Below are 25,998 nucleotides of genomic sequence, written 5' to 3'. Positions count from 1 at the left end.
AATTGTCAATTATTCCTGCCCATACATTAATCTTAAATTCACGTTCATAATGTACCACTTTCGTAGCATGCGGATTCTCATCAGAATAAACATGTTCATTGTATAAATTAGTAATTCCACTTCTCGAAAAATAAGCTTCATCCGTAAATAAAATATTAGTAACAATAAAATTAATATTTAAGTTTTGATTTTTTTCGATCCAACTGTAAGAATAGATATGTAGTACATTAAAATTATTGTTCAAGACATGCAGCGAACTTTAAGCTTCAAATATCTCAAGAAGGAAGCCTCGTAGAGATTTTTAACAAGAGACCTTTTTTCCTTAAAAAATGTAGGAAAACACAATTTTAGTCATAAATAAATTTTATACCGGATGATGAAAAAGTTATGCCCTTTTAAAGAGGGTTCATCGAGCGCTGACAACGCCCTCTACATTGTGCATCGAAAATGTAAACGGATTCTGATTTCTTAGCTGATAGCATTACCAACCAAGAAATTAATTTTTTTGCTTTTTTTTGTTTTCACTTTGACGCCCTGTATTTCGAAAACCGTCCACTTTTGGACTAAGGTAAATTGCGTTAAATCGTCATGTTTTGACCTCAGAAATCTGTGATAGAACTTTGTACAGACCTTTTTGGAGACACCCTGTATAGTTCAACAATACACTGTTTTACTTCTTCAGACAAATGGCGTTTTGGCATTGTTACCACTATGAACTTTATCAGATACTATGCAAAATTCTATAAATTTATCAATTATTTGCGATTTTTATCAACAAATGAAAAAAGTTTCCATACTTTTATCCGCAGCAAATTTATTTTTTTATCTGCATTTTAAAGGCAATACCAATAAATACCAATATACCGAGGATATCGATAAAGTAAAATTTTTTGAATCTATTGTATATGTTCAATTTCAATTTATACCCGGTAGTTAAGAAAAAATGCAATATTAAAGAAGTTTCCATACTTATGACCACTACTGTATGTAGAGGAAAAGGAAAAAGGGGATTATGTCAGAAAATACTCATTGAAGCCAGTTTTAGAACTTCAAGAAGGATTTAAAATTGAACATGCACAAGCTAGATTTCTCCATAATTTTAGATCAACATGTATTTGGGCACTGACTAATACCTATTCTTATATAAAAACTGTGTAATGATTGAACTGAAATTAGTTTTTTTATTTTTTTTATCTAACACCTTTTATCAATCGTTTATTGGTTTCTCTTATTATAAACTTTAATGCTTCAGCTAAAGAATGTTCTAATCCCAAATTTCTTATCGTTATTAGAAAGGTTCTTAAAACAGATGTACACAAAAACATATTACAGGCTTGTGCGACGGTTCTATATTCTTCATATTATGTATCAAACTCCAAATTTCTTGAGTGTTAGGCTAAGTTTTCTATTGCTGAAATCAGATTAAAAGCTGATTTTTCTTGAACATAGGCCAACGACAACTTAATCGATACTGAAATAATGCAATGCTTGCATGGTATTATATTGCGAAGTGATGTTACCACATTTTGTTAAATATCATCGATCATATCGGGAAGCATATTTTGATAAATCCCCAGTCGATCAAAAAAGTATTATTTTTGTAATAAAATATTAACTCACAACATGTTATTGTTTAATTCGGTACAACGTGACTTAATTAAGACTACTAATTGAAAAATAAGATTCGTTTAAAGTTATTCTGTAGATCAGATAACTGCAGACGGAAAGATTTCTTATTAAAGAAACAATTTGCTAAATTTTAATAGGACTCGAAGAAGTTAACCTTGAAAGTTTATATAACATTATAAATATAAAAAATTCTAATTAGAGATTATCGAACTCTTAAGGTTATTCCAAAAAGCAATTAAATACAACAGGTACATAAATGAACGTCAGGACTTCATGAGCGAAGCTCGAAAATTACATCGAGGACAGATAATCCATTCCAATAATTTAAGATAAGTATTTACCTTTTTTGACCTTAATAAAGAGAAAGTTGGGATTCATGTACTTTATACCGGGTGATTCAAGAAGATGGCTCGCCTTTATAACTTTTTTGTTTTTAAACTTAGAAAGTTGAAATTGGAAGGGAAGCTATGTGAGAATTGAGCCGATTAATTGACGTTAATGGAGTTTATCTAGCACTTCCGGTTTAACCAGATATTATCTCAACTTTCGATTTTTAAATGTAATGCCCCATACATTTTTACATTTTTGAAATCTAGAACTAATTTTTTATCTAAAAATTATATATTTTTTGTAGTTTTTTCATGTCTAGCTACGCCACTAAGACATACATATTAGACACAATTTAGGCTAGAATTACATGAAAAAATACTAATTTGTCATTTAACTGAATATTTTTTCTTTTATAAGCAATTCAACACCCAAAAACAGTTTTCCCATTTACCTTCCATTTTTCAAATGGCAACCTGATGGCTCATTGCGACTTTCTAAAAAACTATTTTTTCCTGGATTTTTTGTTACCAAACGAAGCATATGTTCATTTAGAAATGAACTGTTAATTCATTAAAAACATGCGAATTAAAAAAAAACGTGCCTCCTTCCAAATGACAAGTCAAAAGATTAAAATATTTCTATTTGTAGAAATGTTTTATTAAATTATATAAAAGTATAAGTTTACGTCACTCCTTCTAATAATCGGGAAGAATTAAAAGAAAAAGTTCAAAGGGCGATAAATAATATTACACCAAATCAATTGGACAACGTTGAGGAAAACAGTTTAAAACGCTTTTGCTTGCCGAAAACAACAAGGTAGTCATTTTGAACATCTCAGTTAATGACTTCTTGATAATTACAAAAATGCAGAAGTTTTCTCAAAACTCGACGCTCTAACGAATAGCTAATCTCACATTCTAGATCTATCTCACGAATTGATGTACTCGGATTAACTTACACCATAAATAAAACATTGATTTCATTGTCTTCACTGATAATAAAGTCTTCTTCGTTAGCATTTCCCGTTTTTATTTTATTTATTAATGTTTTAAAATAGTGGTGCCCTGAATGGTTTCTAAGAGGAAACCTTCATGCATAGAGTCGCACAACATCGGAAAGCCTTTCACGATATTCTTCGAATACTACCATATCAAATTTGTTCACAAAACAAAATATATTTTTTAAAATTACGTATTTTTAGACTGAAAAGGAATATTAGTTTCCAAAAATGTAAAAATTTATAGGACATTAAATTTAAAAATCGAAAGTTGAGGTGATTTCCGGTTAAACCGGTAGGGCTAGATAAACCTCATTAATTTCAATCAATCGCCTCTATTCTCATATAGCTTTCCTCCAAATTTCAACTTTCCAAGTTTAAAAACAAAAAAGTTATAAGAACGAGTCACTTTCTTGAATCACCTAGTATATTAATATGTGACCGACCATTTAATGAGAAATCCCATCATGCAATATTGCTTAATTGGTGATTAACGTATTAAACCACTTCAGGTGGTAATCAATTTTTTATATTTTTTATATTGATGTTGAATAAATACGCTAGGATCGAAGAGTCTGGTATCATTTCAGTTTCCTCTGCAAAACGTAGTAAGTCCAAAAGTTATTTAATTCATTGTATTATAAGATAAATAGTGAACCAAACGTTTAATTTTTTAAAAGACTATTTAATGATGGTACGGACAATATAAAATAACATTATGTTTTTGAAAAAAAGTTTCAAAAGAAGCCCGACCATCAACCATCTGTATCACTTCTTCAGGAGCCAGAACAAGTTTCAATTTCACCAATAATAGTGCAAGATGAGCTGGATGAGGTCCTGCACAAAGCATTATTAGACGATGGCTCATCAAATTCTATCTGTTCAAAAAGGCTTCAGAATCCTGAACAATCACCAATAATGATGAAAGATGAAATAGAAGAGGCTCAAAGGAATTTAAAGAATTCTTCATGTGCTATTGAGAGCCACGATAATAATATTTATGATGCTCAAAAATGGGTGTTTGAAAAAGATGAGCGATAGAAAGACGCAATGAAGTAAAAAGAGAAATATTAAGAAGAGAGAGCAGGTCGGTGGAAAAACACCAAGAACGCATGACTTCGATCAAACAATCTATGAAATTGGCAAAAATAAAATAAAGGATCTCGAAACCCTATTTAAACTTCAGCAATTAAAAAAAAAGAAAATTAATCGAAATTTATTCAAACATAAATGAAGAAGAAACGATTCAGGAGGAAATCAGAAAAAGAAAACTGTAAAAAAGATGTAACTCATTTTTTTGTAAAGCATATATGAACAGCAAACCAGTCGTCTCAGCGTTTTCTTTCCTACCAACCCTATCATAAGAGCTGAGGTATGAGATCGAGTCAATCAATCGTCTGTCCGAGACCACCTTCCAACTCATCGAATGAAGAGATCTGGAACATGAAATCGAATCAACCAGCCATACATCCGAAAACTTCTTCCATCCCAACAAATGAAGAGAATTGGGGCATGGGATCAAGTCAACCAGTTGTCTATCCAAGTCCTCCTTCCAACCCACCAGTTGATGAAAGCTGGGACACACAATCCATAATTGTATATTTTCAAAAATCCTATTATTTTAACTATAAATTTTTTTCTTAATTTGTTGATTTTTCCTTTTAAAAGGAAATCAAGTTCGATCGAAATTATGCGTTTTTGGTGTTTTTCCAATAGCCTGCTCTTTCTTCTTAGTATTTTTCTTTTTCCTCCATTGCGTCTTTCTGTCACTCATCTTTTTCAATTACACATTTTTGAGCACCATAACTATTATCATCATGGCTCTCAATAGTACATAAGGAATTCTTTAAATTCCTTAGTGCCTCTTCTATTTCATCTTTCACCATTATTGGTGATTGTTGAGGCTTCTGAAGACTTTTTGAACAGATAGAATTTGATAAACCATCGTCAAATAATACTTTGTGCAGGACCTCATCCAGCTCATCTTCTATTAGTATTATTGAAATAGGAACTTGTTCTAGCTCCTTAAGAAATGATACTGATGGTTGATGTTCGATCTAAAATTTTCTTATTAATTCTAATTTTTTTTATTAAAAATTAAAATTTATTTTCATATAAGATAATTAGGTTTAATGTAAGAACAAATTTGTGTAGTTTTTCGATAATTACCTACTCTATTTGGTTGTTAGTTTATAAAAAAAACTGTTTCATTAAAATTGATTTTCCCTGAGGGTTTTGACTATTTCATTTCTTTTCATAATAGACCCTGTACATATTCAGCTGCTACAATTTATTTGTGTTATTAAAAACTCTAAGAACCAAAAATAATATAGGAATGCTCACAAATTATCCTGAATTAGTCTAACTGAAAATATCAAAAAAGGCTGCTCATGTTTTCCGAAAAGGACCATAAAAATAATACAGAAATAAAAAAATTTTCTCAAAACTCATTCAACTGGTAGGACCACAAAATCGATAATATTTGGTCGCCCGCTTGAAGAATTAAAACTAATAATGAAAAATGTAAAAACGTTATATGAAATTTGAAAATACTGAATATGCAAATTTGCCAAACAAATATAAGACGAAAGACCAAAATTATGTGCTATTGAGTTACATTGCTATGTGAAAAGTGATTGAGTTTTAAGGAAGAAAAAACGCAAATTTAGCGAAAATCTCATCAAAAAATGTATGTTATATTTTTTCAGATCATAGAACCAAAATATTGTTGAAGTTCTTTCAAAATACATATTATGGAGAATTTGGGGAAAGATTTTGCTGATATCTTTTCCATCCCTAACAATAAGCAAAACACAACACAATAATTCAGTAACTGTATTATACAAATAATTTACAAATAAAATTGTTGCAACGATTTTAAGTCCTCTTAGGTGCTTACACTTATATTTAAATAAATAAAAAATCAACTAGCTCACACATACAGAAATGCATACACTTTATATACAGAAGGGGCTCAAACCAACCACAAACTAAATATAATCTAAAATATTTAAAACTGCTTTCAGTGCCCATTAAGCCCATTGTATACTCGATTATTGGAACTTTGATTTAGGATTTTCTTTATAGCTAAAAAAACAAATATATAGATAGATATATATGTATAAATAATTACAGCCATAAAATAATATCTTACAGTCTTTTTCCTCTATGCTGAGCTCCTGCTTGGGGAACTCCACATCAAAAGTAATGAAAAGAGTGCCATGAAGGTTATTGTTTTCATAATTAGGCATCCCTTCCCCTTTCTTCCGAATTCTGGCACCAGGCCAAGTAATCTTATCTCTGGTTACTGAGACCATGTGACCATCAAGATGTTGTAATTCAATGGTGAATCCCACCAATGCATCCTAGAGAGAGTTAATTTAAAAATTATTGATATTATTAAAAATTTAACTTACTTGAAGAGTAATTGTAATGTTAGTATAGAGGTCATCACCTCTTCTTTCGAATATTGGATGAGGTTGTGTTTTGATTTTTAAGACAAGGTTGCCAGGTTCACCATCAAGATGAGGTTCTCCCTCTGCGGTAAACTTAGTTTCTTGGCCATCAATCATGCCTAACAAATAATTCAGTTTACAAAAAATATAACAATTAGAATTTAGAAACCCACCAGGCTCCACCTCCATTTCTAAAGTCCGTTCCTCATTTACAAGCTTAACATTTGGACATTCATCACAAACAGTTTGTTGCATCATTTGGAACCGTCCAGGTCCTAAGCTCTTTGTAATCATTTCTTGTCTGCAGTTGCACTGCCTTGTTCCATGGGTTGGCTTCATTACAGGCTTATTTCTAGTTATTTCAATGAAATTCCCAGTATACAAATCCTCCAGTGTAACAAAAATGTCCATGACAAGATCCGCCCCCCGGGGTGCTTCGTTCCTTTGATCTGAACCTCCAAAATGGAAGCCAAAGTCCCCAAAAAAGCTGGCAAAAGGATCCATGCCTCCATCCATCATCCCATCTTTTTGTAAGCAGTCCTCCCCGCAACGATCATACTTTTTACGTTTCTCTTCATCAGAAAGCACCTCATAGGCAGCCCCAAGGTCCTGAAATTTCTGAGACGCTTCAGGGTCATCTTGATTTTTATCTGGGTGCAATTCCTTGGCCAGCCGCCGATAGGCCTTTTTAATATCATGTAAACTAGCAGACTTTGAAACTCCTAAAATGTTATAGAAGTCCCTTCCAGCAAAAACAATCCCAGCAAGCAAGATATGGAACAAAAATATAAAGTGCCACGTTGAGTTCATCGTAATAGGGCTTCAAGTGACTTTACTTTAAAAACTCATAGTAATTTATAAAAGGTTTTATTGAATAAATGACGAATTTTGGTGTAAGAAATTTATATACGAAAATGTATTAACGTCAATTGAAGACAACCGAAAAGCATGTGGAAACCTCTGATTGGTAGGAATTTGATAGACATTCAAGTAAGCTAGCCAATCAAAGAAAAGACATTTTTAAATCAGCTGATTTAAGACTGAATCAAATATCGACAATTAATATAGCGTTGGAATGTTTTCACTGTTATTGGAATCATAGATTTACTCTTTTTGTCATTTTCCTCCTACAAAAGTGAACATTTTCAAATTTGTTTTAATTTAAGACGTTAATAATAAAAAATGAAAAAAATTTTAAACTGTTGTATTCTTGGTTGTCTACCATTTCTATTAAAAAAAAAAATATATGTACGTGTTTAAACATTTTTTTTTATAATATTAGATTTATGAAAGTTATAAATGTATTGCATTAGTTTTTACAGCGCTATATATCTGAAAATTCAAAATGAGAGAAAAGAGTTCGAGAGAAAGGGGGGAAGAGAGAAAATTCTTAATAAAAAGATAAATCCTCACATAATTTTGGCCGAACGTCATTCCAAATTCAGAAATTCCAGAAAAGAAGTTTTTATTGTATCGATGCCACCAAAATGTGGCTAATTGAGTATGGATACTAAATATCGATAGTGGTATGAATAAAGTACCAATATAGTAGAGGTGCTGTACTTATGAGCAATATGCCGAACGTCTAAAAATGTATAATTTTGAAAACGCGTCTTATTTTCGTCATGCGCCGAACTTACAAAATACCAGTAACGACAATATCGATGTTCATATCCCCTCCACTTTCGCAATTCAAAGTTGCCAACGTAAACCAATGGTCATGAGCAGTATACTTTGGAAGTCTTTGGTTAAATTAACGGACGTTTTTAAAAGTTCAAACAATGTTCGAAATTTTACAATGATAATAATGTATTTTCAACATTTTTCACAATTAGTATAAGTTTGAAATTCAGCAATTTTCGGTAAATTTCAGCTGTCAGTCATGTCCACCTCACCCGCAAAAAGTTTTACCCCAAGAAAACGCGTTTTGTCAACCCCTTCCAGTATATTCTCAACCCCCAAAACTCCAAGGCCCCAACAACCTTCTGCCGGTACCCCTGAATGTTTTTCCAAAGTTGTTTTAGAAACCCCTAAAACCCACCCGAAGAGTACCAAAGAGAGAATTGATGAAGAATCCAACTTAACAGTTGCAGTGAGAATACGCCCAATGAATGCTTTGGAACTCGCAGTTGTTGGCTCTGAGGATATGGTTCGTGTTAAAGAGAAGCAGATTATAGTTTGCCCTCCCAAACATATTAACCAACACACAGCTACAGATCATACATTCAATTATGATCATGTGTTTTGGTCTGTGGATGAAACTCACCCCTTGTGTGCCAAACAGGAGGATGTTTTTATGACTATCGGAGTCCCATTGTTGAACAGTGCTTTTAAAGGGTTTAATGCATGTCTGTTTGCTTATGGACAAACTGGGTCTGGCAAAAGTTATAGTATGATGGGGAAAAACATGTGTGATATAAGTGATATTGATTCAGAAGTTTTTTCTGGAGTGACTCCAAGATTCTGCAGGGAGCTTTTTAAAAGAGCTTTGGAACTTAAAAATGAGTATGTTGTTAGTATTGAAGTAAGCTATTTTGAAATTTACAATGAGAAAATACATGACTTGCTGGCAGCTCCTGCTCAAAATTCTATTAGAGTTCCTCTTAAAGTTAGGGAGCACCCAATCTTAGGGCCTTACATTGTAGATTTAACAACACATACTGTAAATTCCTATACAGAGCTTCGAAGTTTCCTTATTATGGGTAATAAAAATAGAGCTGTGGCTAGTACCTCAATGAATGAGTTTTCATCCAGATCACACAGCATATTTTCAATAGAAATAGGCCAAAGTAAAAGTTTGGATGACACTGACAACAGTCGGAGGAGTAAAGTGAGCTTAGTAGATTTGGCGGGTAGTGAGAGATTAGGGGGATCATATAATGGAGAGGAAAGGATGAAACAAGGGGTTTCCATTAATAAGTCATTGCTTACTTTGGGAAAATGCATTAGTGCATTGGCTGAGAGGAGGAAAAACCAATTTATTCCCTATAGGGATTCAGTGTTGACTTGGCTATTGAGGGTAAGTTCAGATATGTAATGTTTTTTTTTAAATTATTTTGTGTTAATTGAACCAGTGTATCAGTTCTGGGATTTTCATTTACTTTAAAATTTAAATGTATTAAGTGAATAACCTGAGATTATTATCAGCTTGAGCAGGCAACTGAAGTTGTTTTTAGAAAAAAATATACCAATTGTTAAGTTTAATTTTAAGAATCTCCTCTCTATATTCTTCTTTATATTGCTCATAATTTTATTCATATCAAATAAGTGCCCTTATAAATGCTTCTTTTATTTTCAGGAAAGCTTAGGAGGCAATTCTCTAACCTGTATGCTAGCCACAATATCCCCAGCAAGCACCCATTTAGAAGAAACCCTATCAACTTTAAGATATGCCTGCCAAGCAAGAACTATAATTAACAGAGCAAGGATAAATGAAAGCCCCCATGATCGTCTTATACGGGAACTTCGATTAGAAGTGGAAAGACTGAGAGCCTTACGAATGGATTATGAAAGAAGAAGCTCTTATGGCTGTTCTTCTTTAAGTTTAAATGGTAGTAATAATACTTCGGAGGTTGATGAAATTAAAGCCAAACTTTCTGAAACCGAAAGTAAATTGTTTGAGGCTCAAGCAGTTTGGGAGCAACGGTTCATGGAGAGTAGGCAGAGTCAGTTGAAGGAGCTTGCCGAGGCTGAGAAATACAAGGCAGAACTGGAGTCAAAAGTTAGAGTTTTGAACACTGTTAATGAAGATCTCAGTTTGTCCCCATTTAGAAGTAATTTTCTAGAAGAACTTGAGGGAGTGCTGACAAAATCAGGAAAAAATGAAGACTCTATTGACAAGTTAAAGCGGTGGTGCAATGACAATGGGCTTATATGTACTTTTAACTTAAATAAATTAAAAATAGTGGATCACGTGAAAGGAAAACACGCCTTAGTTTCGTTGGACAGTTTAAGTGCTAACGGTTACGAAAATATTAGAGATTTTTTAAGCGACTTGCATTGGCTGGAAAATAATAATTCAGTGAAAGGACCTTTAAAGACTGAGATGGTTTCTACAATGAACCAAATTTACCGGCTTTTAGGGAACCTCAAACCAGTGGAAAATGATAATAATCTATGTTTGTTGTATGCCAAAGTTAATAAGGCATTACAAAAGTTTGAAACCGCTCTACTAAATAGTGTTAAACAACCAAAGGCTGTAACTTTTAATTTAGACACTTAATTTTTATTTATATTGTGTATATGTGTTTTTAATGGAGATTTCTAATATGTTGCAGGGCGTCCACTGTTGTTATCTCGGAAACATAGTGTTACAAAATATGTTAAATGAGGAAAAGTTGTTATTTTTAGATTATTTTAATTTGGCATAAAAAGCTTCTCTAGATGGCTTTTAGTTTTCCAGATTTTTCACAATATATAAAATTGAGAGAAAATTTAAATTGAAGATATTTGAAAAACTATCAGTCTATTTAAAAAATGTTAAACACTTTCCATGTTAACTTTTTTTCTCTACAGCATAAACTTATTATTCTGGTAATTCTTCGGATTTAACTCTAATGGATTTTTCCAACGTCAAAAATATTGATTATGGAAAAAAAGTTTATGAAATTTTAAAAATTTAAATGATACATTAATCTTTCAAGAGTTAAAAGCACGTTCCAAAAATCCCAGGTCTGCATTTAAGAAAAATAGTTGATATAAAAAAGTACTTTTTCTTGATTTTATATTTATTATAAACTACCTCTGAAAATCCAAAAATAATTTAGTAACGCCATTTATGGCATATCAAGTCTTCAAAAATGGCAACCTTTTCTTGTTTCTCAACTCATTTTTTAACTCTTGGCGGTTCGGAAATACTAATGGTAAGCGCATTTAAAAAGGCACTCTGTATGTAGTTATTCCATTGTCCTTGTTAACGATATGCTTTGTTTGGTTGTCTACTTATTTCTAGACCGGAAGATGTACAAGTAGCAGGCATTTAATTTATAACAATAAAATGATCCATATATGTATCCTCTCCTTTATGGAATTACTTAGTAATAGGTGGTAAGTTTTACTCATATTTAAATCTAATTTTAGGTAGTAAGAACCAACAAAGTTTTACCTGAAACACTTTTTAGTTTCCAGGATTATTTACACAGTTTGCGTCACAATTTAAGTGTTTTTCATAGATAAAAAACGAAGAAAATTTAAACTTTCCACCATATGAACGTAGTTGTAGTTTAGTCGCGACAACGTCGTATATTTATGTCTCAGTTTCACCTAATGTTCGAGACAGTGTAAGAAAGATGAGAATCAGAATCATATGCTATTTCGGTGTTAAATGGCATATTTAAAAAAAATGACTATATAGTCCCTGAGTGGGAACTAATCCTTTTTTTTATATAATGTATTCTTATTACTGTCGATTGTTGCATCCTGGCAAAACGAATATTAGGAAACCGGAATTAAAATTAGACAATAATTTTGATATTTTGAATTTGGCATTCAACGGTAGAAATTCGAATACTCAAGGAGCAGTGTTACCCCCAGCAGCCATATTAATATAAAAAAATAGGTTATGATTGGTAAAATGTCAATTGTTTGTAAGATTTAGTAAATTTATTTCCGTGTGGGAAATTCATTTTCAAAGTCAATATTTTAAAGATTAAATTAGTTATGATCAGGTAAGCTGAATTAAAATTTATTTTTTCGTTTACTTGACTATCTCATTCTCCAACATAATAAACATTGTCCTCTTGCAGACAGAAGCGTCACATTTGATCCCAAAATAAAAGTATCTTATACTTTTTGGTTTGGGTCCCTTAAACCATGCCCCCAAAAAAGAAAAAGACCCTCCCTGTAGTGGTGGGCACAGTATCAACCCGGTCCACAAGAAGAGAGAGTATTGTTAATGTAGAAATCATCCCACGGGCCAGTAAAAAGTCGTTAATAAAGAAAACAACACAAGCTATAGCATCTACAGTAAAGTCTAATCATGAAACCGACCATAAAATTGCTGAAACCGACCCCGAAATTGTTCAAATTTTAAAAGACTGGTCCGATGATGATTCTAGCAAAAATGAGGCATTAACAACAGACAAAATAAGGCCTACGTCCCCAATGCAGGTGGCTGCAGATGAACAATCGTTAATTGATATTTTAGAAGGGAAACAATCTGATGATTTATCCATGAAAATTGAAGGTGATCAGAATGCAACCGTCACAGTTCTTAATAGGTCAGCCATTAAAAAAGATATATTAACTGAGAATCCAATAGTAAATATTGACAGCCCAAAAGTGGATGAATCAGATATAATTGAGGAATGTGTAGTTGAGGATAACAGTTTTATCATTGAAAGTCCTGAGGTGCAATCGTCAAATGCAGAATCAAATCTTATTGATGATAAAAGCTTTGAAACTTCAAATATTGCATCAGAATCTACTCAGAGTATTGAGAAAGATAGTGAAGCAGTGAAATTTGAAAATGCCTCGGAAGGTATAGAAATGAAATTGGAGACTAATTATCCAAGTGATATGATGGAAAAAGAAACTACAATTAGTAAAATTGAGCCAACAGAAACTACAATAATCTGTGATGAAAATGACTCTGATTTTGAAATGAAGCTTTCTGGTGGTACTGATGGTGAGCAAACTGTAATGGAAGATGTTATAGAGTCATCGTGTGTGAGGGCTGAAGATGATCTTTCTCAAATCAAAAACGTTTATCCTATTGATCATTCAGTGGAAGATAATTTATGTGAAAAAATATCAGAATCAATGCATATCTCAGCTCAGGAGCAGTCTCAAGATTTTGCTCAGGAGTCTGATGGAAAAAATATGCAAGAGAAATCTGTGGATGCTTCTTATACCACAGGCAGTCTTTTAAATGATGAAATGTCAAAAATGTCTCTTAAAAACGTAGAGCAAGATTCAATGCAGAATCAGGAGAGCTCTCCTATTAGGCTTAAAGACAATCTACAAGACCTATCGCTAGAAAATGAAGTTAAAGACATTGAAACTGTTTCCTCTGAGAAACATATAGTATTAGTAAGCTCAGATATATTACTGGGTAAAACAAAATGTACTAATGTTTCTCCAATTCCTTTCAAGGAAAGTGTGATTTCCACTTCTGGTTGTCCAGAAACTATTCAAAACCCAATACTATATCAAGATGAGATGAAAACATCTTTTTCAACATCATCAGAAAATATTGTAGAATTCAAATTGGCTCCAATGAAACTATCAGACATTAAAGTGAAACTTGAAGCCTTATGTGAGACAACAGAGCAAATGGATATTGAGTCTGAAAGTTCAAGAAAACCCGAAACAAATACAACTGAAGTCAAGGAGGAAGAATCCATTTCTGAAACTCCTAGACCAAATGATGATGATGAAAATGTCATAATATGGAGAATTCCTCAGGATTCACCCAAGAGAGAAACCAAAATTGCCGACTGTTGGTTTGTGAAACCTCCAAAACACTTTAGAAGAGGTCCTAGTAGCATGAATTTGCAACTTATTGATGAGACCATAGATGAAGTGCTTCAGAAATATGCTTGTGATGATCAGCAAGAAACAAACACTTCAAGCCCTTTAATTTCTTCAATCAGCGTAGATCCAATATCAAGTGTATATCACAATCAACAGGATGAAATTCTAAGCCAGCCAAGTACTTCAAATCAGAAAAATACATTTAGTCAATATACTTCATTTCCAAACACCTCTTCAAGTCCAAAAAGTACTCTAAATGAACAAACTTTGAGTCAAGAGGGGGTAGGAGCAACTCAGAAAAATGCTGGTTCCAAAGGTAAGTTAGGAAAGGAAAGCAAGATTAAGAAGAACAGCGACTCAAAAAAGAAAAATAAGCCCAAAAAAGAGGGAAAAGGTAAAAAAGATGAAGCTTCAGAAGAAGTTAGGAGATCTGATAGAATCAAAACTATCCCTCAAATAAAAAAGAAATCCTATGGTTTGGTAAAATCAAAATCAGAACTGAGCCTTGATGCTGAAAATTCGGACAGTAATTCAATACATGACAAATCATCCCCTACAACCTTCCCTCCCTTAGCCAAACCTGATAAGTCCAAATTAAAATCAAAATCATCTGATAACTTGGAAATTGAGAGCCTTCTAACTTCTACAGACCCAAAGGTTATTGCATTAAGAAAGGAACAATCTGCTAAAGCAGAAATTGATGCCCGGCTAAAGACTTTTGTGCATCTCAAGGAAAATGTGTTTAAAACAGATAGACAAACATGCAAAGAGGCCAAAGAAATGGTATGTGATTGTTACTTAGCTGAGGAAGATATTCAAAATAACGAATTTGGGTGCGGGGATGATTGTTTGAATCGACTGCTAATGATAGAGTGCGGAGACTTGTGTCAAGTGAGGAATAGATGTACCAACAAGAGATTCCAAAAAAGCCTTTTTGCCCCAGTTGAGGTATTTAAAACTGAGAAAAAAGGCTTGGGATTGAGGGCAGCAGCCAATATCGCATATGGAGAATTCATTATTGAATATGTAGGAGAAGTTGTGAACCCTGAAGAATTTGATAAGAGGGCAGAAGTTTACTCTAAGGACAAGAACATACATTTCTATTTCATGTCTTTGAGGGCTGATGCAATTATTGATGCAACAACCAAAGGTACGTAACAATTTATGAGATTTGGTGTACAAGTTGTGTTTCAGGAGTGTTTTTAATGAATTTTACATTTTGCTGAAGATATCCCAAATTTACTGAGAATTCAACAAGTCCTGAACAGTGCTTTAGGGAATAGAATTAGACGGAAATGTCGATAATAGTCATATGAGGGGAGAATATTCTCAAAAGAATATTTTCTAGAACATTTTCCAGAGGAAATTCTTGAATAATCTCCAAAACTGGAAGATAACTTAATCAACGCCTATGGACGAAGATGAAGTTATTCACTTATGAGGTATCAGAATATCTCGTTGTAGTGAGCTCTTACTTCCAAATCGTCCGAGTCGCTATCTGAACGATTATCATGGCTTTATTATCAGAGAATGCAACTGCACAGACAGAGGTTAATTGAAAAAACCTTTTTCTTCATTATCATTTTTAATATTCAAGTAGTTTTGTTATTTTGTTTTTGCTTAATATTTTCTTACCTGCAAATTTTAAAGTATTTTTAACATTAGAGAGTGATTAGAGGTGCTTAATAACGTACACCTTTTTCTACATTGTAACATATCAATGTTTTATCAAATCGCCTTAAAGAATCCGCATTGATGTTATTAATCCTTTGAACTCAGGTCTCAATATTCTCAGAAAATTTTGATTTGTCGAGAATATTCTCGCACATATTGCTTTCGGGAATATCGTTAAACCTTCTTATGGCATAAAAAATGTGAAATTTTCCGAAGGGTTCTGAGACTAGTCTGTTTTCTAGTTTCTGAGTGTTGTGTTTGGGCCATTAATAAAAGTTTTTGCCATTAGTCTGACATGGTAACACGTCCCAACCAGCTGTACTAAGACTAAGGCATGCATGTATATATAGTATATACTACATGGTATATACAGATATCACAATTTCAACTGAAAACATAGAAATAATGCAAGTGGAAGAAAGATCGCACAAGATTTAACATGTTTCCAACAAAGACCAACAACGAAATGAGCGGAGTCACTTCAACCGGCGTTTCTAGTTTTGATGTTTTATTTAGTTTTAATTTCCTTGCATTCACAGTACATTGTTGATCGCTGTCAGAGGCATATTAAACCTTGTGCTATCCTTCCCTTGCACTATCCCTATATTTCCACTAGACCTTTTAATATCTGTATACATATAGCATATTAATACCATTGTATATATGCATACTATAATATACCAAAAATGACTCACAGTAAAGTATTACCTAAAGCGCTTAGCTTCGTAAATGGCATCATTCGTTTAAAAAAGTTTAAAAGAGGCGATGATTTGTACAGAGCGTTCCAGTTAAGAGTGAATTTGTATGTCTAAATAATTAAGTTTCAGGTGACCAGAAAAATTGCTAATTTCTACAAAGATTTCCAAATTAAAAATCTTCAAATAAAATAGATTTGAGTAGACAATACAGATGCAAAACTAAAAATTTTGGGAAATCTCCAGTAACTTGCACTCTCCATATTATTACTATGTGTTTGCATAGCTTTGTATTTTCATCCCCGTGTATACTACATTACTTCAGTTGTTTACCCTCCTGGTTTCAGGGAATATTTCGAGATTTATCAACCATTCCTGTGATCCTAATGCCGAGACCGAAAAATGGACTGTAAATGGGGAATTGCGAATAGGATTTTTTAGCACCAGGACCATCTTAGCCGGAGAAGAAATCACTTTTGATTACCGTTTTCAGAGATATGGGTAAGGAGATTGTTCGAATTCTGTTGGTGTTTTAAGATTTAATCAAAACGAGATCAAGAATTATGTATTGAAAATTTATGAACAAATCAGTTTTAGTAGAAGTATATTGCTTAAATTTTCCTTTTCGTCTAGCAAGGAAGCCCAAAGATGTTATTGTGAAGCTGCAACGTGCCGAGGCTGGCTTGGCGATGGCCCTAGCGAATCAGAGGACGAGGAGGATGAGGAAGAAGACGAAGCTAGTAAAATTTCATCAGAATTGGCAAATGCAGAAACTGAATTGTCTTCCGATATTCCTAAACCTCCAGCTGAAATTCAAACAGAGCCTGAGAGTATGGAGGTCGAAGCCACCCCACAACTTCATCCAACTGAAGTAACCGCAGTTGAAATGCCTCAAACAATGGAACCCCTTAAGAAATCATCCAAAAAGAAATCTAGAAAAGAGGTTTTATATGAGGAAATTGATGTAAGTTGGTGTATATTGTCTATTAACGGAAGCTTAGGGATTTATTGTAGCAACTTAATGAGGACATTGAGATGTTGCTAACAACAGGCCTCAAGAACCAAACACACACCCTCAAACTCAGTAGATTGATGGTCCGGGCGAAAGATTTGGAACAGCGCAAAAAGTTACTACGCACTTTACGCCGTGGCGAACTGGCTTGTCGCAGACTGTTTTTGGATTATCACGGATTAAGATTAATGCATGGTTACATGATCGATGCTCAGCAACTCAAAAATAATGCGAAAGCTTCCCTGGAAGTTATGCAAACCAAACTGGAAGTTCTTCAGACGTTGGCTGTTTTGCCCATTCAAAACAAGACGATGTTGATTGAGAGCAAAGTTTTACCGGCCGTGACAAAATGGTCTACAAATGAGGATATTGAGGAAGATGGGGAACCGAAGCATGAAGGTGGGAGTAGAATAGATGGGGATGGAGAGCCACAGGTCAAGGAGATAATTGATGAGATCAAATTTTTGGCGAGTAAGCTTTTAGAGGAATGGTAGGTGATTGTAATTATTTTATCGTTATTAATATTCTAAAACTTTCGTTTTAATTTTAAGGATGAACTTAAAAGAAATCTTCAGAATTCCCAAAAGACAGAGAATCGAACAAATGAAAGAACATGAGAAAGAGGCAAATAAGAAATATATGGAAGGCAAAGAAGCTTATTCACAAGAGAAAGAGTCTTCCAGAAAAAATGATCATCAACGCTACCGATCTTGGTCACGGTATAAATCAGAGAGAGAGACGAGCAAGAGAGGCTCCAGGTACGTACTTCCAAAAACTATTTGAAGCAGTCAAAAGTAATTTAAGTTTTTCGTAAATTTGTTGTTCAAATTGCTAACAATTACTTCAAACTATCTCTAAAAACTCTAGAATGGAAGAGAGAGACAGGCCTTCGGCTGAATTTCTGAAAATCAGTAAACACGAAAGACGGAAATTGTTCGCCCTTCAAATGGAGTTGCGCGAAGAAGAGAGAAGGATGAAGCAGCGGGAACTTTGGCGTCAGCATGAGATTAATTGCATGCTTATCGGTGCAGACCCTCGATTTACTGCTCCTTTCGACCCCAGCAAAGGATTCCAATATATCTGGAACCCTTCTTTGGGTCAGTGGCAAGCCTTACCTTCCTCTCAAAGTCAGAGAGCGTTTGGGTCGCCTGCGACCAACTCGCAAGGTAAGTAACGGCCGCAGTTATCATACAAGGTGATTCATGGAAACCGTACACATTCTCTAAAAAATTAAATCGATTTCACGTTCGATTTTCAAAATTTTTTCCAAAATCTTGAAGTATTTGACGACATTTCTGTTCCACAAAATATTGTCGTATCAATTATTATATTTACTAAAACGTTTTTGAAGAGCCATTGTGTATGTACAACATCTGTAATACGTATTTGTAAGATATATTGTCTTCAGGAACTCCAACCAAACAGCATGTGCTGAATTCATTTGCCTCTCCTATGATGAGTGTTCCTGGTTCTATTCCTGGCACTCCTCAATATCCAGGTAAGTGGGTATATTTTCTATCTTGAACCATTTCCAAAGTTCTATACTGCTTTGTGCTTTGTAAGGGATCTTTATCTTTTACCGGTTACAATCTAGCAAAATTAATTTTGTAAGCTGAAACAAACATTTCTTTAAAGGTCTGCAACCAAATTTGCCTGCAATGGTTCCTGGTATAGCCTCATCTTTGCCGAATCCTGTGCCCGGTGTTGCGGCATCATTACCTGTAATCTCGACCACTTTGCCTAATCCTATGACCGTTTTGCCTGGAATGAACCATGCCGGGGTAGACCACCAAATATATAACCATAATATGTAATTACACATTTTTTTTCTTAGTTGCCGCCCTATCAAGAATCAAAGGAGGACTCGACTCAGGTTAAGTTCGCCGGTCCAATTCCACCTCCAGCGAAGCTTCCCCCTAAATGGAAATGTGCAAAAGATAAATATGGACGCCCTTATTATTATCATGTGAAGATCAGGAAGAGCCAATGGGAACCACCGCTGTTTCCTGAACCTGTTGAACCTTTAGAAGAATGTAATTAATCCAAAAATCTTTTTCAACATAAGGTTACAGATTTTTTTCAACCATAGATTCGACGAGTTCCGATACTACGAGCAGTAGCACTTCGGAATCAAGTTCGGAGTCTTATAGCGATGACGATCTTGACGATAGTAGATTATTACAGGAAGTGCGGAAGCAAATGAAGGGGGCTCCATCAAAGGCTCCCATTAAATCGACTATTCCTGATCACATTAAGAAGGAGAAGAGCGTATCAATGGCTCCAAGCCCAGAAATAAAGGTCCAGACCGAATCTGACGATGAAGAAGACTTGAATTTGGATGTTAAACCAGAGCTTGATCAAGTATCGTCAATTGACATCAGATTGAAGGAACAATTCAACGTGGATAGCACTGAAGTGCCTAAAAAGAAAAAGCGGACTGGCTTGTGCCAAGAAATTATTATTAGTGTAAGTAAGATTATAGTTATGAAACATTGAAATACAAAAACTTTGCAGCCTCGAACTGAAGCCGATCGCATTCAATCGAAAGAAGACTTAAAGCGATACAAAGCAACTAAGGAAAAATTAAAAAGACAAAAAGAGCTGCTGCAAGCCAAGAAAAAGCTGAAAACTTCTTCAGCTAGTGAGTTATTCAAAGGCCCTAAAGAGAAGAAAGTGCCGAAAGTTACGGTTAAAACAAAAATAAAAGAAATGAAAGAATGGAATGACGAACACGCAAAGAAGATCAAAGAAGTTTTTCGGTCTACGATGGCTCATACAGTAGTGGGGGTATTGAATGCTTACAGAAAGCCTGATTGTCTGGAAGCGCGAATCACCAATACCGAGGATTTTAAGCATTTAGCCAGGAAGGTTTGTATATCAATTCATTATTTCCAATTTACTTTAATTTAATTTTTAGCTGACTCATTTCGTGATGCTCAAAGAAATGAAACACATCCCTACTATAGACGATTTGGTTTGTTCGGATAACGTGAAAGCAAAGGCTAAGGAGTATATCAGGAAATATATGAGTAAATTCGGGGAAGTTTACCAAAAGAGGCACGATGAACCTGATTTTAAAGATTAAATCAGCTTTTAGTGATAAGATTCACACTAAAGTGTGAATTATTTTCACTTCAATTAATGCTTTTTTACTGGGGTCTTACTCCTTGTTCTTGTCGCTTTGGTTTTTATGTTATGAGGTCAAATGTGAAAATTTGTATATTCAATATTATAAAGTATTAAACAGAAATTTTGTGGATGTACAATAGTTTTTACTCCTATGTAAATAGATTTTTCGTGCGTAAAGCAGCATTTGTATTTGATGTGTAGCAATTTTGAAAAAAGCTTAGTGCCTACGATCATAACACAGGATCATTAAAAAGGTAAAACATTTGGTAAAAATATTAACGATGAGGTAAATAGGTTTAATAAATAAATGATAATCATTAAAAAAAACTCGTGTAGGCACGAAAGTACCGAAAGAATGTCTATAATAAATTTATTAACTTTATCAAATGTTTAAAGATAAATGACCCAATTAACGTCCAAAATTGATGATTCGTGGTTTTTGTCTTTTACTTTGCATCCACCAGCCATATTGTATTAACCTTTTAACAGATTAATTGCATCGAACTGTCAATCTGTCAAAGTTATTTGAATTGTTGGGTTAGGAAATTCAAATAGTTTTCAAATAAATACTAAACAAAATTTAATTACTCAGTTAATTGTTAATAACGTAATAATCCTAAGATTATTTCAATATTCAAACATTAAAATAATAAATATGACTTTAACTTTAAATATCTCAAAATCATGCTGTAGCGGGAAATTTCTAAAAGAAAAATTTCGACTTCTCAGGTGAATTTCTCACATTCTTTACTATGGCCACTCCAAATAAGCTCTAAAATCTATTGTAGCTTAGCATCTCTCGACTTCAAACGGGAAAAGCATTTGGGTCCACCACCCAAACTTAGGAATCCTACCTGGTTGACACCAAAAATTAGAAAAGTAAATTTGACCTTATATATTATCAAATCAAATGTTTATTCTTATTAACTTGCAGCGCAGTGATGATGAATTGAGTCCTGAAAATTCGGAATTTATCAAAGAGGTTTTGCAAGACCAGGTAGCAAAATGTACAGAACAAGCAAATCAAATTATCCCCAATAAAATTTTATGGACCCCAAATATGGCAAGAACAGGGGTAATTGCAAAGAAAATTGGGATTTATCCCATGTGGTTGAAAAATGGAACTAAAATTTCTACTACTCTGCTACAAGTAAATTTAACTGTCATAAAACATACTAAAAAATAATTCAAACAACTGTAGGTGTTAGATAATCATGTGGTGAAGTATTACCCTCCTGGCTCCTATGAGTCTCCTAGACAATCGAAACCCATAATTAAAAACAAAAAAGGATGTTTGTTAATAGGTGCTGAAATAGGTGATCCTACAAGTTTCACCAAAGAATATTGTGGGTTGTTTAAAAATTCAGGAGTTTTGCCAACAAAGTATTTAGGCATATTTTATGTTAGTCCTGATGCAGCATTACCTTTAGGTACTACCATCAATGTCCAGCACTTCCAAGTAGGAAATTTTGTTGATGTTCGTGGCAAAACGTAGGTCTAAATCTAATTACTTGAAATTACACATTAATGAATAAATATGTAGTATAGACAGGGGGTTCCAAGGTGTCATGAAACGGCATGGATTCAGTGGGATGCCAGCCAGTCATGGTGTTACAAAAACTCACAGGAGAGGTGGTAACATTGGAGGGGGTGGAGAAAAGGGAAGAGTTTGGCCTGGCACTAAAATGCCAGGGCATATGGGGAATAGGTATAGAATTGCCAAAGGTCTGAAAGTGTGGAGAATTAATACCAAATACAATGTGTTATGGGTGTCTGGTCAAGCCATACCTGGGGAAACCAACTCAATTGTCTACATTTATGATACAATCTTACCTTTAAGGAAGCCCCAAAAAGACCTGCCTTTCCCTACTTTTTTTGATCTTAATAATGAGAATGTTGTTGAGGATATTTATGATGATCAAATTCATCAGTTTTCAGATCCGACTATTTTATATGATGAGAAATAAATTTAATAGGATTTAATTGTGGTTTGGATTTCTTAATAATGGTAATAATAATAATAATAATATAATTATCTTAAATAAATGCTGATATAAAACAGGTTTATTTAAATTGTCCAGGTGTAGGCCCAAAGAGGCTATTGCCTTGTTTTGAAGCAGCTCTTGAGGGTGCAAAACCCAGCAGTTTTTGTATATTTTGCCTAATGGACATAGTACATAAAATATATAAAAATATGAATGAACAATCGTAATAATCATCCCCAGGCAAATTTCTATGGCTAAGCCCTTGAATCCAGGTTAATGGCAAAAATGGGAGTCTGGCAACCACTCTGCCATCAAAACTAAAATTTTCATTTATTTAGCTTGTTACAGATGTAAGGTTTTTAGCACTTACATGTTATTGAACATACTGAGAAGGGCAGTAAAGGCAAACCCAATGGCAAACATGGATTTCATTTTTACAAATGAAAGGTCTCTGTTGTTATGTTTGAGTCTGTCCTCTTCTCGTTCAATTTTCTTTTTTTGTTGCTTGTCCAATGTGTCTCCATGAGTTTCTTTGCGTTTTTCCACTGAAATACAAAGATCCTTGAAAAATCAGTATACAACAAAGCCAACACTTACGTTTTTTACTTTGTTTTTCTACTTCAGCTTTTAATTTTTGGTATCTTTCTGTTCGATATACCATCAACCATGTTAGGCCCTCTCCCAGAAATGCAGTACAAATTGATATGAAAACTATCAATAATGTATCGACCCACATTTTCATTAATTTTTATAGTTAAAAAGTAATTAATTTCCAATTTTCACAATAAAATAATTTTTATAAAATTTTTGGCCAACATATCTTAACCTCACTCTCATACACTCTTCGACGTAATCCATGTTATCAAATTGTGGCGGAGCCAGCAGCGCGATAAACTGTCATCTGTCAGACTATGACTGTGCACGTGCCCTAGGGCGATATTCCAATTCTCTAGGTTGTCCGAGCAGCCGACGGGAAAACTTTCCCCCAGAATTTCTGGCAGGACATTCCAGAACGTTCAGCGGGGGGATATAAAAGGCCGTTGATCAACCACCAAACGCCTCCTCGGACAGGCAGGAAAAGCCTAGAGCGATAGCAGAACAAAAGGCGATAGTCCCGCTCAACTCTGCTAGCTCACAGAAGAAAATAAAAGCGCGATCAAGGAAATCGAGCGCCAAAACTCGAAATCCTTTGCAACACGGGGTTTTTTAGTGGGTGAAACCCCACACAGGCTGGTTGCACGGGCACCAGTATCGTCTTCCGGCAAGATTTTTTATCCCAGGGGTCGCATCCCCAAAAAAAAAAAAATCAAACACTCACTTTTCTCTTCGCTAATCACGGTGGAACTTGGTTTCAGCTTCCACAATTGCTTGGTGGACATACTCAATCTTTTCATATTTAGTCATAAGTTTTCTTAGTTTTTTATGTACTGTTTAGATATGCATATTTACAGGTACCTAAAAACTACTCGATATCCTGAAGATAATCTAAGGTCGGATAGCGAAAACACTACAACAGTAGACACGACAAAATAATATAACGTCAATTCTATTGTCAACTTAATTATTGGAGTAACAAGATGTCATTAAGTTCTTATTTATGTATTCCCATCCTGCTTTATACTTATTCCGTAAAGGGAAACAGAAATTCTTCTACTCTTGATGTTTGTGTCTGTATGTATTCGCCATCTAGTCTGTTTTGTCACATAGTGTGTTATTTAATTTTAGAAGCACACAAAGTAAACGAACTTTAGAAATTATTATTTTATTAATATTTGTTAATATTAATCTTTAATTAAAATTATCTTCTCATGTAAAATAAAAATCATAAAAGAGAATACAGGTTATAGAAAAAAATATATTCTGTCAGTACCAACTTTATAGTTTAGAATATAGGCCTTCTACATTGAGTTTTGGACAAGGGAAGCATGGCAGATGAAGAATATGAAGATAACGATGTTGGGGACGATTTTGACGACGATGTAGAAGACGACAATATTGAAGAACTTGATCAACCCGAAGAAGAAGGTGATAACATCGATATTTTACAGCCAGGTGAATTTCACAATAAGTTTCCTCAATACTTCTTGCTCAGCTATTATTATGAGCATAAATAAATATAACTTTATTTAAGGTCAAGCTGGTGGTGGAGTACCCAAAAACAAACGCATAACAACGAAGTATATGACCAAATATGAACGAGCAAGAGTATTGGGCACCAGAGCTCTGCAAATAGCCATGTGTGCCCCAGTTATGGTGGAATTAGACGGAGAAACTGATCCTCTCCAGATAGCAATGAAGGAACTAAAACAGAGAAAAATACCTATTATTATTAGGAGATATTTACCTGACCATTCTTATGAGGATTGGGGCATTGATGAGCTGATTATTATTGATCATTAGATATAAATTTGGATTTGAATATATAGATTTTTTATACATTTTGTTTTGTTATTAAAAAAAACGATGAATTTTTGAAGGACAATACATTTAAATTTTAACCTCCAAAATATCTTAATCTTAACCTTAGTTTTTTCCAAAAGAATTTTAATTTTAAAAATTGAAAAACCAAGTAAAAAACAATTTTCATTCAAATTCTTTCTTTTGCACCTTTAATATGGCGAATAGTGTTCCATTATCTCATGAAGAAGCCTTAAAATTATGTGGGCAAAGCCCTGTGGAGACAAAAGTAAGGGAAAAACCGTTAAGAACTCCTTCATTATCTTAAAAGTACTCTAAATTAAACACTTTTGTATGTTGACATCCCAGGATCTCATAGTAATAATGTTATATTTTAGGATTTCATTATGCAACAAACCATGTACCGAATTAAAGACCCTAAAGTAAGTCTTCCTTTTTACGCTCAAGTTCTGGGAATGAAATTGTTGACAAAATTTGACTTTCCTGCCATGAAATTCTCATTATATTTTATGGGCTATGAGGACGTTACTCCTGGGGAATTAGGCACTGCTGCTCGTTCAGAGTGGGCTTTAAGCCGAAAAGCTACTATTGAACTTACTCAGTATGTATTACCACTCAATGTATTGCAAAACAATATCTTTTAATTTTAGTAATTGGGGTACTGAAAATACTTCCGACGATTTTAAATATCATAATGGAAATGAAGATCCCAGAGGATTTGGTAAGTTTTACTTAGTTGTTTGATGAGAGGTTGTGAAGTGTTTTTCAGGTCATATAGGGCTGGTAGTTCCAGATGTCTATGCAGCTTGTGCACGATTTGAAAAATTAGGAGTTAATTTTGTAAAAAAGCCTGATGATGGTAAAATGAAGGGGATTGCTTTCATTACTGACCCAGATGGTTACTGGATTGAAATTTTAAACAATAAAACCGTTGCTGGCATGTCATAGAACTACGCTTGAATCGAAGTATACGTGATGTTACGGGAAATAAACGTGAGTTTACAGAAAGAGCATGTTAGCAAGTTTTGTTTGTTATCATTTAAGATGTCTTTAATAAACCGTTTCACAAGTAAACCTTTGCGTACATACATAGAAAGTTATTTCCTTTTAGTTGAAGAGAAAATTTGGCGAATTAAAAAAATTACTAATCATGCTTTCTTTGACATTGCGACGTTTAAAGTTGTTTCTAGAATTTTTTATG

At 33.9% G+C, this 25,998-nt stretch overlaps 8 protein-coding genes across 8 annotated transcripts in view; 6 read left to right on the top strand and 2 right to left on the bottom strand.

The window, feature by feature from the left end:
• Nucleotides 1-25,998, top strand: part of LOC136350239 (serine/Arginine-related protein 53-like) — a 90,932-nt gene that overhangs the window by 8,866 nt on the left and 56,068 nt on the right. The window lies entirely within an intron of this gene.
• On the bottom strand, nt 5,777-7,361 carry shv (DnaJ homolog shv). Its single transcript, XM_066295908.1, has 4 exons — nt 6,585-7,361; nt 6,373-6,530; nt 6,111-6,321; nt 5,777-6,043 (listed from the first exon to the last, which is right to left on the bottom strand). The coding sequence occupies exons 1-4, from the start codon at nt 7,219-7,221 to the stop codon at nt 5,979-5,981; spliced, it is 1,071 nt and encodes a 356-aa protein (XP_066152005.1). The 5' UTR covers nt 7,222-7,361; the 3' UTR covers nt 5,777-5,978.
• LOC136350209 (kinesin-like protein KIF14) lies at nt 8,084-11,421 on the top strand. The gene is made up of 2 exons (XM_066301725.1): nt 8,084-9,430; nt 9,710-11,421. The coding sequence occupies exons 1-2, from the start codon at nt 8,294-8,296 to the stop codon at nt 10,631-10,633; spliced, it is 2,061 nt and encodes a 686-aa protein (XP_066157822.1). The 5' UTR covers nt 8,084-8,293; the 3' UTR covers nt 10,634-11,421.
• On the top strand, nt 11,688-20,524 carry Set2 (SET domain containing 2). The gene is made up of 13 exons (XM_066301719.1): nt 11,688-12,077; nt 12,156-15,034; nt 16,601-16,754; nt 16,887-17,217; nt 17,268-17,755; nt 17,817-18,023; nt 18,133-18,431; nt 18,674-18,763; nt 18,901-19,046; nt 19,100-19,298; nt 19,355-19,731; nt 19,780-20,133; nt 20,183-20,524. Exons 2-13 carry the CDS (start codon nt 12,223-12,225, stop codon nt 20,348-20,350), a joined length of 5,625 nt encoding a protein of 1,874 aa, XP_066157816.1. The 5' UTR covers nt 11,688-12,077; nt 12,156-12,222; the 3' UTR covers nt 20,351-20,524.
• On the top strand, nt 20,922-22,377 carry mRpL3 (mitochondrial ribosomal protein L3). The gene is made up of 5 exons (XM_066295796.1): nt 20,922-21,123; nt 21,183-21,273; nt 21,329-21,544; nt 21,596-21,885; nt 21,938-22,377. Exons 1-5 carry the CDS (start codon nt 21,050-21,052, stop codon nt 22,359-22,361), a joined length of 1,095 nt encoding a protein of 364 aa, XP_066151893.1. The 5' UTR covers nt 20,922-21,049; the 3' UTR covers nt 22,362-22,377.
• On the bottom strand, nt 22,407-23,250 carry LOC136346561 (calcium load-activated calcium channel). The gene is made up of 3 exons (XM_066295807.1): nt 22,977-23,250; nt 22,750-22,924; nt 22,407-22,696 (listed from the first exon to the last, which is right to left on the bottom strand). The coding sequence occupies exons 1-3, from the start codon at nt 23,119-23,121 to the stop codon at nt 22,459-22,461; spliced, it is 558 nt and encodes a 185-aa protein (XP_066151904.1). The 5' UTR covers nt 23,122-23,250; the 3' UTR covers nt 22,407-22,458.
• On the top strand, nt 24,063-24,815 carry RpII18 (RNA polymerase II subunit RpII18). Its single transcript, XM_066295928.1, has 2 exons — nt 24,063-24,431; nt 24,511-24,815. The coding sequence occupies exons 1-2, from the start codon at nt 24,305-24,307 to the stop codon at nt 24,777-24,779; spliced, it is 396 nt and encodes a 131-aa protein (XP_066152025.1). The 5' UTR covers nt 24,063-24,304; the 3' UTR covers nt 24,780-24,815.
• Glo1 (Glyoxalase 1) lies at nt 24,895-25,871 on the top strand. The gene is made up of 4 exons (XM_066295920.1): nt 24,895-25,065; nt 25,175-25,398; nt 25,448-25,518; nt 25,567-25,871. The coding sequence occupies exons 1-4, from the start codon at nt 24,994-24,996 to the stop codon at nt 25,743-25,745; spliced, it is 546 nt and encodes a 181-aa protein (XP_066152017.1). The 5' UTR covers nt 24,895-24,993; the 3' UTR covers nt 25,746-25,871.

This window comes from Euwallacea fornicatus, chromosome 2 (genome assembly GCF_040115645.1).
Source record: "Euwallacea fornicatus isolate EFF26 chromosome 2, ASM4011564v1, whole genome shotgun sequence".
NCBI classification, from domain to species: Eukaryota; Metazoa; Arthropoda; class Insecta; order Coleoptera; family Curculionidae; genus Euwallacea; species Euwallacea fornicatus.
This window is presented reverse-complemented; position numbering and strand designations above follow the sequence as displayed.

Coding starts and splice junctions, on each gene's coding strand:
- shv (XM_066295908.1), bottom strand. CDS start 7,221: ATGAACTCAACGTGGCACTTTATATTTTTGTTCCATATCTTGCTTGCT. Junction 6,531..6,584: donor AGAAATGGAGGTGGAGCCTG/GTGGGTTTCTAA, acceptor ATTATTTGTTAG/GCATGATTGATGGCCAAGAA. Junction 6,044..6,110: donor CAGCATAGAGGAAAAAGACT/GTAAGATATTAT, acceptor TTGTTTTTTTAG/CTATAAAGAAAATCCTAAAT.
- LOC136350209 (XM_066301725.1), top strand. CDS start 8,294: ATGTCCACCTCACCCGCAAAAAGTTTTACCCCAAGAAAACGCGTTTTG. Junction 9,431..9,709: donor TGTTGACTTGGCTATTGAGG/GTAAGTTCAGAT, acceptor TTTTATTTTCAG/GAAAGCTTAGGAGGCAATTC.
- Set2 (XM_066301719.1), top strand. CDS start 12,223: ATGCCCCCAAAAAAGAAAAAGACCCTCCCTGTAGTGGTGGGCACAGTA. Junction 17,756..17,816: donor AGTAAGCTTTTAGAGGAATG/GTAGGTGATTGT, acceptor TTTAATTTTAAG/GATGAACTTAAAAGAAATCT. Junction 19,299..19,354: donor TGTTGAACCTTTAGAAGAAT/GTAATTAATCCA, acceptor TTTCAACCATAG/ATTCGACGAGTTCCGATACT.
- mRpL3 (XM_066295796.1), top strand. CDS start 21,050: ATGACTTTAACTTTAAATATCTCAAAATCATGCTGTAGCGGGAAATTT. Junction 21,124..21,182: donor GAAAAATTTCGACTTCTCAG/GTGAATTTCTCA, acceptor AATCTATTGTAG/CTTAGCATCTCTCGACTTCA. Junction 21,274..21,328: donor TGACACCAAAAATTAGAAAA/GTAAATTTGACC, acceptor ATTAACTTGCAG/CGCAGTGATGATGAATTGAG.
- LOC136346561 (XM_066295807.1), bottom strand. CDS start 23,121: ATGAAAATGTGGGTCGATACATTATTGATAGTTTTCATATCAATTTGT. Junction 22,925..22,976: donor AGAAAAACAAAGTAAAAAAC/GTAAGTGTTGGC, acceptor TTTGTATTTCAG/TGGAAAAACGCAAAGAAACT. Junction 22,697..22,749: donor CTCAGTATGTTCAATAACAT/GTAAGTGCTAAA, acceptor TGAAAATTTTAG/TTTTGATGGCAGAGTGGTTG.
- RpII18 (XM_066295928.1), top strand. CDS start 24,305: ATGGCAGATGAAGAATATGAAGATAACGATGTTGGGGACGATTTTGAC. Junction 24,432..24,510: donor CATCGATATTTTACAGCCAG/GTGAATTTCACA, acceptor ACTTTATTTAAG/GTCAAGCTGGTGGTGGAGTA.
- Glo1 (XM_066295920.1), top strand. CDS start 24,994: ATGGCGAATAGTGTTCCATTATCTCATGAAGAAGCCTTAAAATTATGT. Junction 25,399..25,447: donor GCTACTATTGAACTTACTCA/GTATGTATTACC, acceptor TTTTAATTTTAG/TAATTGGGGTACTGAAAATA. Junction 25,519..25,566: donor TGAAGATCCCAGAGGATTTG/GTAAGTTTTACT, acceptor AGTGTTTTTCAG/GTCATATAGGGCTGGTAGTT.